This window comes from Aristolochia californica, unplaced genomic scaffold, assembly GCF_029961685.1.
Source record: "Aristolochia californica isolate CCGP_79_NKW_82.1479 unplaced genomic scaffold, dmAriCali1.0.hap1 SCAF_4, whole genome shotgun sequence".
In the NCBI taxonomy this organism is placed as follows: domain Eukaryota; kingdom Viridiplantae; phylum Streptophyta; class Magnoliopsida; order Piperales; family Aristolochiaceae; genus Aristolochia; species Aristolochia californica.
This window is the reverse complement of record NW_027182103.1, coordinates 12,175,896-12,195,289: the sequence shown is the minus strand read 5'-3', so window position 1 is coordinate 12,195,289 and position 19,394 is coordinate 12,175,896. Positions and strand designations below refer to the sequence as shown.

General features: G+C 35.9%; 1 protein-coding gene and 1 pseudogene across 1 annotated transcript; both read right to left on the bottom strand.

The window, feature by feature from the left end:
* Nucleotides 1-10,581: 10,581 nt before the first annotated feature.
* Nucleotides 10,582-10,986, bottom strand: LOC137963107 (uncharacterized). Its single transcript, XM_068810286.1, has one exon. The coding sequence runs from the start codon at nucleotides 10,984-10,986 to the stop codon at nucleotides 10,582-10,584; it is 405 nt and encodes a 134-aa protein (XP_068666387.1).
* Nucleotides 10,987-17,499: 6,513 nt separating this feature from the next.
* On the bottom strand, nucleotides 17,500-19,088 carry LOC137963106 (serine carboxypeptidase-like 42; annotated as a pseudogene).
* Nucleotides 19,089-19,394: the final 306 nt, after the last annotated feature.

Sequence of the window (19,394 nt, the reverse complement as noted above, 5' to 3'; positions counted from 1 at the left end):
GGGCATTTGCATCATTAACATGTTTCAAGCATTCATATCCATATTTAAAACATGTTAGGGTCAGTTAGAAATTTGTTTCTTATCAAATTCCAAGCCATTAGGGTTGAAATAGTGGAATTTCCCAAACTTGGGCAACAAAACTTTTGTGTTCATTTGTGGTGTGTTAAAAAATTTCATTACTTATATTTACTATTTTTTTAATTTTCACTATACTTAAACTCTAAAATTTTCTTTTTGTTGTGATCTATTTTGCCTTTATCTTCTTGTTTACGAGAGAATCGAAAAGTGAAAGCTCAATGTCTTGATTTAAGAAAAAAGTGACATCTAAAATGGAATGGTAATGCACAAATTTTGAGAGAGATAATTTCAAAAAGTCTCTGTAACTTTTAGGGATCGCAAACTCTTTTAGTTTTTATATATTTGGTTTTCCAATTATCAGTAAAAAGTGGAGGCGACGGATTTTTAAGTGAGTGTTGACTCTCAATCCACCAATCATTTGTTACAAAAACATAGCCCATTACACATAATTTACCGATAAATCACTTTAAAAATCATCTGTGATTGTTTGGTCAGCTTGTTGTAAATTGGAAAAATAAGAGCTTTTTTTACTCAGGTAAATATCCCACCGCACGTTAACTTGAGAATTTAATGAGTATTTGGTGTTCGCTTTAAAAGGTTTGGATCCATAGGGAATTTATTGTTTTTAATTTTTTCCATACATAAACTCTAAAATTTTCATTTTGTTCTGATCTATTTTGCCTTTATCTACTTGTTTAGTAGAGAATCGAAAAGTGAAACTCAAAGTATTGATTTAAGAAAAAATTCGAATGGAAATGCACAAATGTGGAGAGAGATAATGCCAAAAAGTCTCTGTAACTTTTAGGGCGTGCAAACTATTTTTGTTTTTAAATATTTGATTTTGCAATGATAAGGAATAGGAGGAGGCAGGGGATTTTTAACTGAGTGTTGACTCCAAATCCATTAGTCATTTCTTACAAAAACATTGCCCGTTACGCATGATTGACAGATAAATCACTTTACAAATCATCAGTGATTGTAAGGTCAGCCGTTAGTAAATGGGCAAAATAATGGCTTGTATGACTCAGGTAAATATCCCACCGCACATTCACTTGAGAATTTAATGAGCATTTTGTTGTTCGCTTTAAAATGTTTGGATCCATAGGGCCTTCGCATCTTTAATAAGTTCCAAGCATGCATATCCATCTTTAAAATATGTTAGGATCAGCTAGAAATTTCTTTCTTAACCAATTCCACGCCATTAGGGTTGAACTAGTGGAATTACCCAAACTTGGACAACAAAACTTTTGTGTTCATTTGTGGTGTATGAAAAAATTTTCTTAACTTAAATTTGTTGTTTTTTTTAATTTTTTCCCCACATAAACTCTGAAATTTTCATTTTGTTGTGATCTATTTTTCCTTTATCTTCTTGATTACTAGAGAATCGGAAAGAAAAAATTCAAAGTTTTGAATTAAGAAAAAAGTGTACTTCTAAAATGGAATGGAAATGCACAAATATGGAGAGAGATAATTCCAAAAAGTCTCCGTAACTTTTAGGGATTGCATACTTTTTTAGTTTTAATATATTAGGCAGGGGCTTTTTAAATGAGTGTTGACTCCCAATCCATCAGTCATTTCTTACAAAAACAAAGCCTATTATGCACGATTGACCGATAAGTCACTTTACAAATCATATTTGATTATTAGGTCAGTTTTTTGTAAATGGGCAAAATAATGGCTTATTTGACTCGGGTAAATATCCCACTGCACGCTCACTTGAGAATCTAATGAGCATTTGTTGTTCGCTTTAAAATGTTTGGATCCATAGGGCATTTGTATCTTTAACAACTTTCAAGCACGCATATCCATATTTAAAACATGTTAGGATCAGTTAGAAATCTCTTTCTTATCAAATTCCAAGCCATTAGGGTTGAACTAGTGGACTTTCCCAAACTTGGACAATAAAACTTTTGTGTTCGTTTGTGGTGTATGGATAAATTTTCTTTACTTAAATTTGTTGTTTTTTTTCCCTTCTTTAACTCTAAATTTTTTATTTTGTTGTGATCCATTTTTCCTTCATCTTCTTGTTTACGAGAGAATAGGAAAGTGAAAACTCAAAGTTTGGATTTATGAAAAAAGTGTACATCTAAAATGGAATGGAAATGCAAAAATGAAGAGAGAGATAATTCCAAAAAGCCTCTGTAGCTTTTAGGGATTGCAAACACTTTTAATTTTTATCTATTAGGTTTTGCAATGATCGGGAAAATTGGGAGGCGGGGGATTTTAAAGTGAGTGTAGACTCCCAATCCATCTTTCATTTCTTACAAAAACATAGCCCATTATGCATGATTTATCGATAAATCAATTTACAAATCAACTGTGATTGTGAGGTCAACTTTTTGTAAATGGGCAAAATAATGGCTTGTTTGACTCAGGTGAATATCCCACTGCATGTTCACTTGATAATTTAATGATCACTTGTTGTTTGCATTAAAAAGTTTGGATCCATAGGGCATTTGCATCATTAACATGTTTCAAGCATTCATATCCATATTTAAAACATGTTAGGGTCAGTTAGAAATTTGTTTCTTATCAAATTCCAAGCCATTAGGGTTTAAATTCCAAGGTATTAGATTTGAACTAGTGGAATTTCACAAACTTGGACAACAAAACTTTTGTCTTTGTTTTTGGTGTGTGAATAAATTTTCTTTACTTACATTTGTTATTGTTTTTAATTTTTTCCATACATGAACTCTAAAATTTTCATTTTGTTATGATATATTTTGCCTTTATCTTCTTGTTTACGAGAAAATCGGAAAGTGAAAACTCAAAGTTTAGTTTTATTAAAAAAGTGTACATCTAAAAAGGAATGGAAATGTAAAAATGTAGAGGGAGATAATTCTAAAAAGCCTCAGTAACTTTTAGGGATTGCAAACACTTTTAATTTCTATGTATTAGGTTTTGCAATGATCACGAAAATGGGTAGGAAGGGGATTTTAAACTGAGTGTTGACTCCCAATCCATAAGTCATTTTTTACAAAAACATAGCCCATTACACATGATTGACCGATAAATCACTTTACAAATCGTTTGTGATTGTTCGGTCACCTGTTGTAAATTGGCAAAATAATAGCTTTTTGTAGTCGAGTAAATATCCCATCGTACGTTAACTTGAGAATTTAATGAGCATTTTTTTTTCGCTTGAAAAGGTTTGGATCCATAGGGAATTTATTGTTTTTAATTTTTTCCATACATAAACTTTAAAATTTTCATTTTTTTCTGACCTATTTTGCCTTTATCTACTTGTTTACTAGAGAATCAGAAAGTAAAAACTCAAAGTATTGATTTAAGAAAAAATTGGAATGGAAATGCACAAATGTAGAGAGAGATAATTCCAAAAAGTCTCTGTAAATTTTAGGGATTACAAACTATATTTTTTTTAAATATTCGGTTTTGCAATGATTGGGAAAAAGAGGGAGGCAGTGGATTTTTAACTGAGTGTTGACTCCCAATCACTAAGTCATTTCTTACAAAATACATTGCCCATTATGGATGATTGACCAATAAATAACTTTACAAATCATCAGTGATAGTTAGGTCAGTTTTTCGTAAATGGGTAAAATAATGGCTTGTTTGACTCGGGTAAATATCCCACCACAAGTTCACTTGAGAATTTAATGAGCATTTGTTGTTCACTTTAAAATGCTTAGATCAATAGGGCATTTGCATCTTTAACAAGTTTCAAGCATGCATATCCATATTTAAAACATGTTAGGATCAGTTAGAAATCTTTTTCTTATCAAATTCCAAGCCATTAGGGTGTTGACTCTCAATCCATAAGTCATTTCTTACAAAAATATAGTCCGTTAAGCATGATTGACCGATAAATCACTTTAAAAATCATCTATGATTGCTTGGTCAGCTTTTTGTAGATAGGAAAAATAATGACTTGTTTTACTTGGCTAAATATCCCACAACACGTTCACTTGAGAATTTAATGAGCATTTGTTGTTTGCTTTAAAAGGTTTGGATCCATAAGGCATTTGCATCTTGAACATGTTTCAAACATGCATATCCATATTTAAAACATGTTAGGATCAGTTAGAAATCTCCTTTTTATCAAATTCCAAGCCATTAGGGTTGAACTAGTGTAATTTCCCAAACTTGGACAACTAAACTTTTGAGTTCATTTGCGGTGTGTGAATAAATTACCTTTACGTACATTTGTTATTTTTTTTAATTTTTTCCATACATAACTCTAAAATTTTCATTTTGTTGTGATCTATTTTGCCTTTATCTTTTTGTTTACAAGAAAATCAGAAAGTGAAAAATCAAAGTTTTGATTTAAGAAAATAGTCTACATAAAAAATGGAATGGAAATGCACAAATGTTGAGAGAGATTATTCCAAAAAAAAAATTATGTAACTTTTAAAGATTGTAAACACTTTTAGTTTTTATATATTAGGTTTCGCAAAAATCTGGAAAAGGGGGAGGGGGATTTTAACTGAGTGTTGTCTCCCAATCTATAAGTCATTTCTTTAAAAAACATCGCCCGTTACGCAAGATTGACTGATAAATCACTTTATATATCATCTGTGATTGATAATTCAACTTTTTGTAAATGGGCACAATAATGGCTTGTTTGACTCAGGTAAATATCCCACCACACGTCCACTTGAGAATTTAATGAGCATTTGTTGGTCGCTTTAAAAGGTTTGGATCCAAAGGGCAGTTGCATCTATAACATGTTTCAAGCATGCATATCCAAATTTAAAACATGTGAGGATCAATTAGAAATATCTTTCTTATCAAATTCCAAGCCATTTGGGTTGAACCAGTGGAATTTCCCAAACTTGGACAACAAAAATTTTGTGTTCATTTGTGTTTTGTGAACAAATTTTGTATACTTACATTTTTTTTTTAATTTTTTCCATACATAAACGCGAAAATTTTCATTTTGTTGTGATCTATTTTGCCTTTATTTTCTTGTTTACGAGAGAATCGGAAAGTGAAAACTCAAAGTTTTGATTTAAGAAAAAAGTGTTCATCTAAAATGGAATGGAAATGCACAAATGTACAAAGAGAAAATTCTAAAAAGTCTCTATCACTTTTAGGGATTGCAAACTCTTTTAGTTTTTATATATTAAGTTTTGCATTGATCGGGAAAAGGGGGAAGCAAGGGATTTTTAATTGTGTGTTGACTCCCAATCCATAAGTTATTTCTTACAAAAACATAGCCTGTTACGCATGATTCACCGATAAATCACTTTAAAAATCATTTGTGATTGTTGGGTCAGCTTTTTGTAAATGGGCAAAATAATGGCTTGTTTGACTCAGGTAAATATCCCACGGCAATTTCACTTGAGAATTTAATGAGCATTTTTTTTCACTTGAAAAGGTTTGGATCCATAGGGTATTTGCTTCTTTAATATGTTTCAAGCATGCATATCCATATTTAAAACATGTTCGGATCAATTTGAAATCTCTTTCTTATCAAATTCCAAGCCATTAGGGTTGAACTAGTGGAATTTCCCAAACTTGGACTACAAAACTTTTGTGTTCGTTTGTGGTGTGTGAAAAAATTTTCTTTACTTACTTTTGTTACTGTTTAAATTTTTTTTCCATACATATACTTTAAAATTTTCTTTTTTTTGTGATCTATTGTGCCTTTATCTTCTTGTTTACTAGAGAATCGAAAAGTGAAAACTCAAAGTTTTGATTTAAGAAAACAGTGTACATCTAAAAAGGAAAGGAAATGCACAAATAAAGAGAGAGATAATTCCAAAAAGTCTCTGTAACTTTTACGGACTACAAACTCTTCTAGTTTTTATATATTAGGTTTTTTAATTATCGGGAAAAGGAGGAGGCAGGGAATTTTTAACTGAGTGTTGACTCCAAATCCATAAACCATTTCTTAAAAAAAATAGCCCGTTACATATGGTTGACCGGTAAATCACTTTAAAAATCATTCGTGATTGTTTTGGTCAGCTTTTTTTAAATGGGCAAAATAATGACTTGTTTGACTCGGGTAAATATCCCACTGCACGTTCACTTGAGAGTTTAATGAGCATTTGGTGTTTGCTTTAAAAGGTTTGATCCATAGGGTATTTGCATCTTGAATATGTTTCAAGCATGCATATTCATATTAAAAACATGTAAGGATCAGTTTGAAATCTCTTTCTTATCAAATTCCTAGCCATTAGGGTTAAACTAGTGGAATTTTTCAAATTATGACAAAAAAACTTTTGTGTTCGTTTGTGGTGTGTGAATAATTTTTTACTCACATTTTATATTTTTTTTAATTTTTTCCATCCATAAACTCTAAAATTTTCATTTTGTTGTGATCTATTTTGCCTTTATCTTCTTGTTTGCTAGAGAATCAGAGAGTGAAAACTCCAAGTTTTGATTTAAAAAAGAAAAAGAGATCTAAAATTGAATGGAAATGCACAAATGTAGAGAGAGATAATTCAAAAAAGTCTTTGTAACTTTTAGGGATTGCAAACTCTTTTAGTTTTTATGTAATAATTTTTGCAATGTTGGGGAAAAAGGGAAGGCGGGGGATTTTGAACTGAGTGTTGACTCCCAATCCATAAGTCATTTCTTACAAAAACATAGTCCGTTACGCATGATTGACCAATAAATCACTTTAAAAATCATCTATGATTGTTAGGTCAGCTTTTTGTAAATGGGCAAAATAATGGCCTGTTTGACTCTAGTAAATATCCCACCACACGTTCGCTTGAGAATTTAATGAGCATTTGTTGTTCCTTTAAAAGGTTTGGATCCATAGGGCATTTGCATCTTTAACATGTTTCAAGCATGCATATCCATATTTAAAACATGTTAGGATCACTTAAAAATCTCTTTCTTATCAAATTCCAAGCCATTTGGGTTGAACTAGCATAATTTCCAAAACATGGACAGCAAATTTGAGTTCATTGTGGCGTGTGAATAAATTTTCTTTACTTACATTTGTTATTGTTTTTAATTTTTTCCATACATAAACTCTAAAATTTTCATTTTGTTGTGAGCTATTTTGCCTTTATCTTCTTGTTTACGAGAGAATCAGAAAGTGAAAACTCAAAGTTTTGATTTAAGAAAAAAGTGTACATAAAAATTGTAATGGAAATGCACAAATATAGAAAGAGATAATTCCAAAAAATATTCAGTAACTTTTAGGGATTGCAAACACTTTAAGTTTTTATATATTAGGTTTCGCAATGAATGGAAAAGGGGGGAGGCGGGGATTTTTAACTGAGTGTTAATCCCAATCCATAAGTCATTTCTTACAAAAACGTAGCCCGTTACGCATGATTGATCGATAAATCACTTTACAAATCATCTGTGATTGATAAGTCAGCTTTTTGTAAATGGGCAAAATAATGGCTTGTTTTACTCGAGTAAAAATCCCACCACACGTTCACTTGAGAATTTAATGAGCATTTGTTGGTCTCTTTAAAATGTTTGGATCCATAGGGCATTTGCATTTTTAACATGTTTCAAGCAAGCATATCCATATTTAAAACATGTTGGGATCAGTTAGAAATCTCTTTCTTATCAAATTCCAAGCCATTAGGATTGAACTAGTGGAATTTCCAAAACTTGGACAACAAAACTTTTGTGTTCATATGTGGTGTGTGAATAAATGTTCTTTACTTACATTTGTTACATTTTTTATTTTTTCCTTACGTAAACTCTAAAATTTTCATTTTGTAGTGACCTATTTTGCCTATATCTTCTTATTTACAAGAGAATCGGAAATTGAAAACTCAAAGTTTATATTTAAGAAAAAATTGTACTTGTAAAATGGAACGGACATGCACAAATGAAGAGAGAGATAATTCAAAGAAGTTTCTTTAACTTTTAGGGATTGCAAACTCTTTTAGTTTTTATATATTAGGTTTTACAATGATCGGGAAAAGAGGGAGGCGGGGCATTTTTAACTGTGTGTTGAATCCCAATCCATACGTCATTTCTTACAAAAACTTAGTCCGTTACGCATGATTGACCGATAAATCATTTTACAAATCATCTGTGATTGTTTGGTCAGCTTTTTGTAGTTGGGAAAAATAATGGCTTGTTTTACTCGGCTAAATATCTCACTGCACGTTCACTTGAGAATTTAATGTGCATTTGTTGTTCGCTTTAAAAGGTTTGGATCCATAGGGAATTTGCATCTTTAACATGTTTCAAGCATGCATATCCATATTTAAAACATGTTAGGATCAGTTAGAAATCTCTTTCTTATCAAATTCCAAGCCATTGTGGTTGAATTAGTGTATTTTCCCAAACTTGGACAACAAAACTTTTGAGTTAAATTTTGGTGTGTGAATAAATTTTCTTTACTCACATTTGTTATTGTTTTTAATTTTTTCCATACATAAACTCTATAATTTTCATTTTTTATGATCTATTTTGCCGTTATCTTCATGTTTACGAGAGAATCGAAAAGTGAAAACTCAAAGCTTTGATTTAAGAAAAAGGTGTACTTAAAAAATTGAATGGAAATGCATAAATGTTGAGAGTGATAATTCCATAAAAAATTTATGTAACTTTTAGGGATTGCAAACACTTTTAGTTTTAATATATTAGGTTTCCCAATCTATAAGTCATTTCTTACAAAAACATAACCTGTTACGCATGATTGACCCATAAATCAATTTAAAAATATCTGTGATTGATAAGTCAGCTTTTTGTAAATGGGCAAAATAATGGTTTGTTTGACTCTGGTAAATATCCCACCGCACGTTCACTTGAGAATTTAATGAGCATTTGTTGGTCGCTTTAAAAGGTTTGGATCCATAGGGCATTTGCATCTTTAACATGTTTCAAGCATACATATCCATATTTATAACATGTTAGGATCAGTTAGAAATCTCTTTCTTATCAAATTCCAAGCCATTAGGGTTGAACTAGTGGAATTTTCAAGCTTTGGACAACAAAAATTTTGTGTTCATTTGTGGTGTGTGAATAAATTTTCTTTACTTACATTTGTTAATATTTTCCATACATACACTCTAAAATTTTCATTTTGTTCTGAACTATTTTTCCTATAACTTTTTGTTTACAAGAGAATCGGAAAGTGAAAACTCAAAATTTTGATTTAAGAAAAAAATGTACATCTAAAATGGAATGGAAATGCACAAATGTAGAGAGAGATATTTCCAAAAAGTCTCTGTAGCTTTTAGGAATTGCAAACTCTTTTAGTTTTTATATATTAGGTTTTGCAATGATAGGGAAAAGGGGGAGGCGGGGGATTTTTAACTGAGTGATGACTTCCAATCCATATGTCATTTCTTGCAAAAACATAGCCCGTTACACATGTTTGACCGATAAATCAGTTTACAAATCATCTGTGATTGTTAGGTCAGTTTTTTAAAATGTGCAAAATAATGGCTTGTTTTCCTCGGGTAAATATCTCACCGCACATTCATTTGAGAATTTAATTAGCATTTTTTTTCACTTTGAAAGGTTTTGATCCATAGGGCATTCACATCTTTAACATGTTGCAAGCATGGATATCCATATTTAAAACATGTTAGGATCACTTAGAAATCTCTTTCTTATCAAATTCCAAGCCATTAGGGTTGAACTAGTGAAATTTTCCAAACTTGGACAGCAAAACTTTTGTGTTCATTTGTGGAGTGTGAATAAATTTTCTTTACTTATATTTGTTATTCTTTTAATTTTTTCCATACATCAAATCTAAATTTTTTATTTTGTGGTGATCTATTTTTCCTTTATCTTCTTGTTTACGAGAGAATCAGAAAGTGAAAACTCAACGTTTTGTTGCCACGGGGATGAAGATAACCGCTGCCAAATTTAATGTTTCCTGTGTTAGGAAACATATTAAATTCGGGTTGAGGGCCTGCTCCAACCTGGACCGGACCGAGTTCCCTACAACCCGAGGATGCTCCCATATGTCCTACCGAGTCAACCCATGCCAACTTGGTCTGGGTCAACTCGGGTCCGGGTCTACCTGACTCGGGCAACTTATTTTTTGCCTCGGTATAGGTGTCTAGACCAAAGCTTATACATATTTCTGTCGTGACTCAGATATATTGGTCTACTATTTGACTCGACATGACTCGGTAAATTTTTCTTTCGCTGGATTATTATTTTATAGAATTGACATATTATTCTTTGGTCAGCATATTTTTTAGTAAAAATACGTGCATTGGATTATTTCATGGGTCATTTTATAAGGATTATTTTGGTTCATGTTATATTGGCCCAAGCTTATTCCAGCTGCTGCTATTGTGTCTCTTTTGATGAGACATTATTATTGAAGGAGAGGTGGCCCCATACCATTATTTATTTATTTGTCCCTGTAAAAAATATAAAAAATATTTGCGATTGGGATTCCATGACGAAGGAACTTAATACTCCGTCAAAAATATTAGCTTATGTTATTTTTTACTTTTTTATTAATTTTTAATATTTTTTTCTTTTCACACGTAATTATTGTTTTAATTTGGGGGTGTTAGTCAACTTGAAGGGTATGATGAAGATCAGCCGCATTACGCCGTTCATCAGTTTACGTCGTTACTGGAGCGCTAGACTTCATGACATCTGGATGCTGGAGATAAATTGGAACATTATCTCCACGTTATAAATAATGGAATCTGGTATCCGACCCCTTTTACCAATCATCCGGATGAAGGAAACGCGAGGGGGTTCGAACCCTCGACGTTTATTTTTTTCCCCTCTCTTTCCCCGCACCCTCTTCTCTCTCTCTCTCTTCTCATTTTCATTTTTCTCCCTCTCTCCCTCACCCCCTCTCTCGTCTCCCAGTGCCCCCGACGTCTCTGGTCCCTCTCTTCTCTCAGACTCTCCTCTATGGCCTTTGTCTCTGCTCCCTCTCTTCTCTAGCCTCCGTCTCTCGGTCTTCTCTTGGACTTGCCCTCTCTCCCACACCCCCTCTCTCGTCTCTGTGCCTCCCTCTCTTCTCTTGGACTCGCTCTCCATTTTTCTCTCTCGCTTCTCCCTCTCTCTTATCCCTCTCGGCCTCCCTTTCTTCTCTCTCTTCTCCCTCTCTTCTCCCTTTCAGCCTCCCACTCCCTTCTCTCTCTCGCTATTCTCTTTTCCCCCAAAATACCTTCCTATTTCGTTCGATTTCCCCCATTTCTCCCATTCCGATTTTTTTAAAATTTTATTACTATATTAAGCTTCATATTTAAGTCTCTGGAAAATAAAATATAATTAAAGTATGCATTTGATTAATTAATTATTTTTAATTTTTTCAAAATATATTATTAATTAATACCATGTAAAAAATCCATCTTATGTTATTAATATAATACTTTTTTATTTACTCTATTGTATTAGTGATTTAATAGTGGTAATTAAAATATTTTTAACTCAAGCACTTGGTTTAATTAACTCATTTTTATAATTAATAAAATCAATGTTTTTAAATTTAATGGAAAAATATTTTTAATTAATAATATGTAAAATATATAGTGTGTTAAAGTTAATATTTGATAGATTTTTCCTGTTTAATCATGACTTTTTTATGTTAAAGAATACCATAAATTATCAATAAATTAATAACTTAATGTATTATATTCATTTATGTTATTTTTAACATTATTTTTTTATGATTAATCATGTGCACAGTTAATTGACTCATGTAATTGCTGTATTAATGTACAATAAACAGTAATCTTTAACTAATATAATAAATAATTAAATTAATTAGTACATTAATATATTTTAGCTATACATTAAATTAGTTATTCTTGTAGTAATAATGTTTATTTTACCTAATTTAATGTTTAAGTATTATATTTTAATTAAGTATACTTAAAAAGTTAGTAATTCTCTTATTTTCTGCGTTTTCCTCATTTGGGGGCACTAACACTGGAAATTGTTTTCTAGTGGACATGAACTTGTCCACACTAACACCCATTTCGAAGATGAAGTTCATGTAGATGCATGAAATGAAGATGAAGATGAAGATGAAGATGAAGATCAAATTTTAGGGGGTTTAAGTCAACTTGAAGTCTGAGATGATCTTGAACCGCATGACACCCTTCAACACTTGAAGTCGTTAGTGGAGCGTAGATGACATTTCATCTGGATGCATGGGATGAAGCGGAATACTTTAAAAGAAGATGAAGGACGCGTGACGCTTCCTTTTCCTCTCTCTCTCCTCTCTCCCCCCTCTCTCGCGTGTTGTCATTTTCCTTTTCTTCTTCCTCTCTCCTGCACCCCCTCTCTCGTCTCCCTGTGCCCCCATTGTCGTTGCTGCCTCTCTTCTCTCGGATTCTCGTCTTCGGCCTCTGTCTCTCGGTCTTCTCTCGGACTCGCCCTCTCTCTCGCACCCCCTCTCTCGTCTCCGTGCCTCCCTCTCTTCTCTCGGACTCGCTCTCCATTTTTCTCTCTCGCTTCTCTCTCTCTCTCTTATCCCTCTCGACCTCCCTTTCTTCTCTCTCTTCTCCCTCTCTTCTCCCTTTCAGCCTCCCACTCCCTTCTCTCTCTGGCCATTCTCCTTTCCCCCAAAATACCTTCCGATTTCGTTAGATTTCCCCATTTCGATTTTGATTTTCTTCGATTTTGACATTTGGGCATCGATTGCTTAATTTCTACTTCGATTAGGCATCGATTTCCCAATTCGGCTTCGGTTTTCCCCAAATTTCAGAAGGTATGACTAAAACCTAATTTTTTTCATTAAATTAGTGTTTTATTTTATTTAATTTTATTTTCAGTGCCTAATTGTGGGTTATCTATGCATAATTGTGGGATTTAGGGTTATGGTTTAGGGTCTAAATTCTTGATTCGTGTTAGGGATTATTTTTAGGGTTTGGCGCTCGGTATTTAAGGGTCCTATAATTAGGGTTTATGGTTTATGGTTAAGGATTTAGGGTATTTTAGGGATTAGGGTTTTTATGGTTTAGGGGGTTTAGGGTTTTTAAGGTTTTGGGGGTTTTGTGTTTTTAAGCTCTAGGATTTTTTGGGTTTAAGGTCTGGAATTAGGGTGTAGGGTTTAGGGTTTAGGGCTTTTAAGGTATTAAGTTTGGGAATTAGTGTTTAGGGTTTAGAGTTTAGTAGGTGATAGGGTTTAGGGTTTTTAAGGTTTTGGGGATTTTGTGTTTTTAAGCTCTAGGGTTTTTGGGGTTTAGGGTTTAGTGCTTTTAAGGTTGAGGGAGTCTAGGGTTTAGTGTATTATGGTATGGAATTAGTGTTTAGTGTTTAGAGTTTAGGGGGTCCTAGGGTTTAGGGTATTATGGTATGGAATTAGTGTTTAGAGTTTAGGGGGTCCTAGGGTTTAGGGTATTATGGTATGGAATTAGTGTTTAGTGTTTAGAGTTTAGTAGGTGATAGGGTTTGACTTTAGGGTTTGATGGTGTATGGTTTAGGTTTTAGTAGGGGTTTTTTAGTCCAATTCAAACAAGGCTGAGTCGCCTGCACGGGCGTCCTTTAGCCAATGAAACCCGACCCCCATCACTGATGAGGTACAGTTCGTAGTGACCGTGAAGTAATATGGGGCTCTACCAGGGGTGTTCGATGAATTTGACTTAATGTGTGTGTTTTCTCATTGTTTAGTGCATATGCCGTAGTGGAAATAGTTTAATTAATTTTGAAATGTTTGAGAATGTTGTAGAGAATTTTTGAAGTGCTATGGAATGTTTTCGCCATGTGATGAGGAGATTCGGGTGTTATACGTATCCACCACATGGTATTCTATTTTTTATGGTTTGTGTTTCCGTGATGGGTAAAGGTTGTTTGATAAAGTTTTTTTCATGAGGACCGTCTCCGATTTAGATTATACATGGCTGCAAGAAGACAACCAACTGGTCCACCATATGACATTTGGACCTTCGAAGACGATACCAAAATGCTCGACCTCTTGGTCGAGCAGGTTAATCTAGGGAACAAGTTGCCTAACGGGGTATGGAAGCTTGAGGTGGAGAAGTAATGTTGCTACCACTAATTCTACAACACCTAAACCTCCTCCATCCACTCCCGCATTCATCCAGAAATTAAACAGGTTTGAAATGGAAAAACGTAGATCAAAGGGGTTATGTTATAATTGTGATGAGCAGTATTCATTCAGCCTTCAGTGTAAGAAACTATTCTGGTTAGAAGTGGAGGATGAGGAAGAAGAAGTAGAAAATTTAGATGTGGAGCAGATCAAGGTCAAAGAGCCTACCATTTCCTTGCACGCAATCACAGGACTCCAGTTCACCACAACCATGCAAGTTTGTGCCTTAGTCAACGATCAACCCCTTTTAAGTCTTCTGGAATCAAGGAGTACTCATAATTTTTTGAGTTTCATGGCTGCCAAGTATTTACGTCTTCCCATTCAACTGTGGCCAGTAGCTTCAGTTTTTGTTGCAAATGGGGAAAAGGTTCCTAGTTATGGGGGTCAGCAAAGCAGTCATGCTTACCATTGATAATAATCACTTTTTTGTGGAATTTTTTTATCATTCCACTGGCAGGATTCGATTTAGTTTTGGGTGTTAAGTGGCTCCAAACATTGGGGCCAATCTTGTGGGACCTTGTAGCATTGATGATGAGCTTTGAAATTGAAACAAAAAGGTTACATTACAAGGCCGTAAAACTAAGGTGCCAGCACATTTACATGGGCTTCAGCAACAAACTCCGATGGACAACACTTTAGACGACTTGTTGGAGCACTTCACGGACCTCTTTCAGGAACCTATTACTCTACCGCCATTGAGACATTGTGACCATAGGATCAGTTTGAAGGCTGGGTCCGAAGTGGTGGTTGTGAGGCCACATAGGTACCCTCACCTCCAAAAGGATGAAATTGAACGTCAATGCCAAATCATGTTAGAACAGGGCCTCATCTGACCGAGTAAGTCCCCTTTCTCCTTGCCAGTTCTATTGGTAAAGAAACATGACAATACTTGGAGGTTTTGCGTGGACTACCATGATTTAAATGCCAAGACCATTAAGGACAAGTTCCCTATACCAGTTGTAGATGAGTTATTAAACGAATTGCATAGGCCAAATTTTTTCACAAAGTTGGACTTGTGCTCGGGGTATCACAAGTCAGAATGTACCCTCTGGATATAGAAAATAACGCATTCCATACTCACCATGGTCACTTTGAGTTCATCGTCATGCCTTTCGGTCTATCAAACGTCCCTTCTAAATTTCAGGCATTAATGAACGATGTATTTAATGACTATTTCCAAAAATTTGTTTTAGTATACTTTGATGATATTTTGATCTACATCAAGTCATGGAATCAACATTTAAGAGACTTACGTCTTGTGTTCCAACTTATTCGGAAGCATCATTTATACTTAAAACGTTCCAAGTGCTCGTTTGGTACAAATCAGGTGGCATATCTGGGTCACGTTATTACATCCACAGGGGCAACAATGGACCCGCAAAAGATTGAAGCCATTATACATTGGCCACAACGGCGACATATTTTAGTATTGAGAGGATTTTTGGGCTTAGCGGGGTATTACAGAAAGTTCATCCACAACTATGCGCCACTAGCTGCTCCTTTATCCAACCTTCTCCGCCGCAATGCCTTCCAGTGGAATGACAACACTGAAAAATCCTTCCAGGGACTCAAGCAAGCTTTAGCCTCAGCTTCGGTACTACAGTTACCAGATTTTGAAGATGTATTTGTGGTCAAATGTGATGCATCTGGAGGCGGGATTGGGGTGGTGCTTCAACAATCTCAGCACCCTATTGCCTATTTCAGTCATCAACTAGCACTTCACTATCATAAGTTACCGGCCTACGAATGTGAACTCATTGGCCTAGCCAAGGCCTTCCGCCATTGGAGACCTTATTTATGAGGAAGATTTTTTCTCATCCGCACATACCACTACCATTTGATGTTTCTGTTGGATCAACGCATATAAACTTCTCCCCAACAACATTGGATTAGCAAGTTAATGGGGTTTGATTTTAAGGTGGAACATAAGGCTGGTACACTGAACAAAGCTGCTGATGCCCTCTCCCATCGTTCCGAAGACCAACTACTTTTGTCCGCCATTAGTCAACCCACTCCACTCTTACTAGATTCCATCAGAGAGGAAAACCAGCGCACACCAGAATTAAGGGAGTTGTCGCAACAGATTGCAAAGGGCACAAAGCCAGCCAACTGGTCCATTCATGACCACATTATTCTATATAAATAGTGTATCTATTTATCTCCCACTTCTCCCTTGGTAGCATTGGCTGTCTCATCTTATCATGACAACACTCATGAAGGGCTTCAAAAAACTTTACAGCGCATCTGAGGAGATTTTTATTGCGAAGGGATGAAATCCACAATTGCAACGTTTGTGGCTGAGTGTCTGGTGTGTCAACGGAACAAGGCCGATAATTTGAGTCCAGCCAGCATCTTACAACCACTCAATCTTCCCACACTGGTTTGGGCAGACATTTCTATGGATTTCATTGAGGGGCTCCCTAAAACTTTGGGTAAATGTTTTCTTTTGGTGGTGGTCGACCTTTTTTTTTTTCCAAATATGCACACTTTATCCCTATGGAACATCCTTATACAGTAGCCACTGTGATATGGTCCCAGATCCACAGTGCAATTCGCAGGGAAGAACAAAGATGAGAAATGATTCAAGCTCGAAGGGGAGCTTGGAACCCTGGGTTCATTGAGGAGAACACCGATCCTTGAGTTCATTGAGAAGAACGTCGATCCTGTATTTTTTGTGAAATTTGACTTGTCCATTTCATTCCAGGTCGTCCCTTAAATAGGACTCATGACCACAAGGTTCCAGAGAAAATTATAATTTTGCCCCTCCATGGCATTTAACATGAAAATAAACTAAATGACTACATAACTAACTCAGTCAGAGTAATTGACTCAGCTCTGGTGTCTCAGCCTGACAGGGCTCACTATTAGGTCCATAACATTACACCCTCCTGGAGAGCGAGCTTGTCCGCAAGATCGAAGGTGGGGAGGCGTTCCAAACGTCTCCACCTCTTCCCAAGTAGCATATGTGGTGGATGTTATCCATCCAATTCAGATACACACTGTCATCCATCTTGTACCACTGCCCTTGACTATTCCTCCCATAGCAGACGTCGTTCCCAGAAATTGCCCTGTTGTTGAGCTGGCTAGTTGGGCCCGATGGCAAACGCTGGATAGCAAGTGGCAGAACACTAGGGCCCTCCTGGTCAGCTGCTGCTCAGACCTATCATAGGAGTTCCATCTACCACAGGGAACAGCAGCATGGGACACGAAATTTATCCAAGCACATCCTGCCTTTGCATCCTGAGCTTGGTCAAAGGGACACCTCCCTTGAATTTTACAGCAGTCTTCGTTGCATTCTGTTGTGCTGGGGAACCACCTCGAACAATTTCAGCAGGTTGCATGTTAAGAGTGTTCGTACGAAGGTCCTGATGCTTCGCAGATGGACCCAGCAGTCTGCCATGAGGCTGTTGGTGCAGTGCATGACCGTGAGGTTGCTGCTGAACAGCTTGAACAACATACGGTAGGTATGCCTGACGAACTGCATTCTGAGCATGCTATTCTGGCCTTGTGATTGGCTGCTTGATTATCCTCTCAATAAGATGAGTCATTTTTGGCAATCTGCTACCACTTACAAATGATCTGAACATGCGTAGTGCTCTTGCAGGCTGTGCATAGGAACCATGGGAGCAACACCTCTTATAGTAGCAAAAGTCAGCAAATTCCCATCTTCCATTGCCCAACCAGCAACCTGTCCTTTGTGGACCCAAGCACCTCAAGGAACAGTAGTCTTGAAGTCTAAATCATGAGCTACCTCACGAACTAGTGTGCGAGAACCCGATAAAGAGACAACAGAATCTTGACCTCCGTGGAAAACCAGAACTGGTATATCATGTTTAATAATGGTCGTAAGCAATGGAAGGATGTTGATGTTATCATCTGTATCACTGTAGTTCAAAACACCGCCGCACATTGACCAGATATATGGTAAGTTGGTCCTGTTTGCATGAAGAGCTTGCTGCACCGCAGGACGATTGAGGTAGAAACGCCTTACATAAGGCATGCCCACATCAATACTCACACTTTTCTGGGTTGCATATTTGTTTAATCTCAGCTCTTGCTCCAGAAGTGATGGGTAGCAAACCACAGACATTGTTAGGACCATCACAGACATCATGTGAATTTATGTAATCACCAACCACCTGATTTGCCTCAGCAATGGCATTGTTGCACTGAGTGGTGACGTTATGAGAATTGCTGAAGACATAGTCATCAAATTCGCATTCCTTCATTGTGACAAGGCCAATCTCATCCGAAATCATGCCATGTGACCAACAATATTCATAAGTTGCAGGAATATCTCTGTCAAGCTTGAGAAGTGGGTTTCCAATGGTTATTCCCCTAATGTTGACATTGAAGCCAGTTGAATATTTATTGTGGTTCAGTGGAGCTACTGCCAACTGGGGTTTATAATGGCCGGCATAGCTTTCTCCTGTTAGAAACTGTTCGTTGGAATTGAACTTGGGAAATTTGTCATACCATCTCATCATAAAAACTGGCATGTCATTGGCAGTAGAGTCATCTCCACTTGTATATTCAGATGTCATTGGCTGTAGATTTGATGCCTTATTCCATGATTTTGGGTTTATTCTAAGCCCCCGGCCATCTCCTCTAGGGAAAAATGTACCCAACTCTGTGAAGGCACCCCCACCAATTGATGAAAAACCTGGATCTCCATTCAACCAGAGTGTCAGCAGCTTGGTATCTACATCTTCATATGCTGCTGCGAAGTAGTCAAAGAGACTACTCCCAACCTCGTTATCCACGGTAAGGTAACCAGCAAACTGTCTAAAATTCACCTTGGGCTGGCCAGGTAGCCTCACAACCAGATCCTCAAGAGAGTGGTCAGTAACACCCAACATCAGCAAGGCCAGAAAACCCACACCTGGTCGAAGAGTGTCTGAGCAGACATTACTTCTGTTGGAATTATGGTTTCAAATATATTATTTATAAAATAAAATTACCATGATATTAGAGGCGCGGGGTCACTTCTAGATGTTTTGTCATTGAATGTTTAGAATAGGGAATAATGGCCAACACATCCTCCTATAGAGGTAGATTCATTGGGTGCATTGACTGGACACATCCCTTGGGCATAAGGAGATGTATCTCTCTTGAGGGGATGTATCTCTCCTTAGGAGACGTATCTCTCCTTAGAGGATGTATCTCTCCTAAGGGGATGTATCCTTATGAATAGTCATTAGTGTCACACCCTTTGGAAATCTATAAATTCCTCCATGGTCTTACAAGTGAGGCTAAGGCTATTTGCACACCCAGTCTAGCTTAACGGGAGCAAGTTTATCACTTGTAAACGAATTATCAAAGGTTATCTTTTGCACTTCAAGTTCTATTTATATTCTTCAAGATGAAAGGTACGCTCTCTTTATTCTTC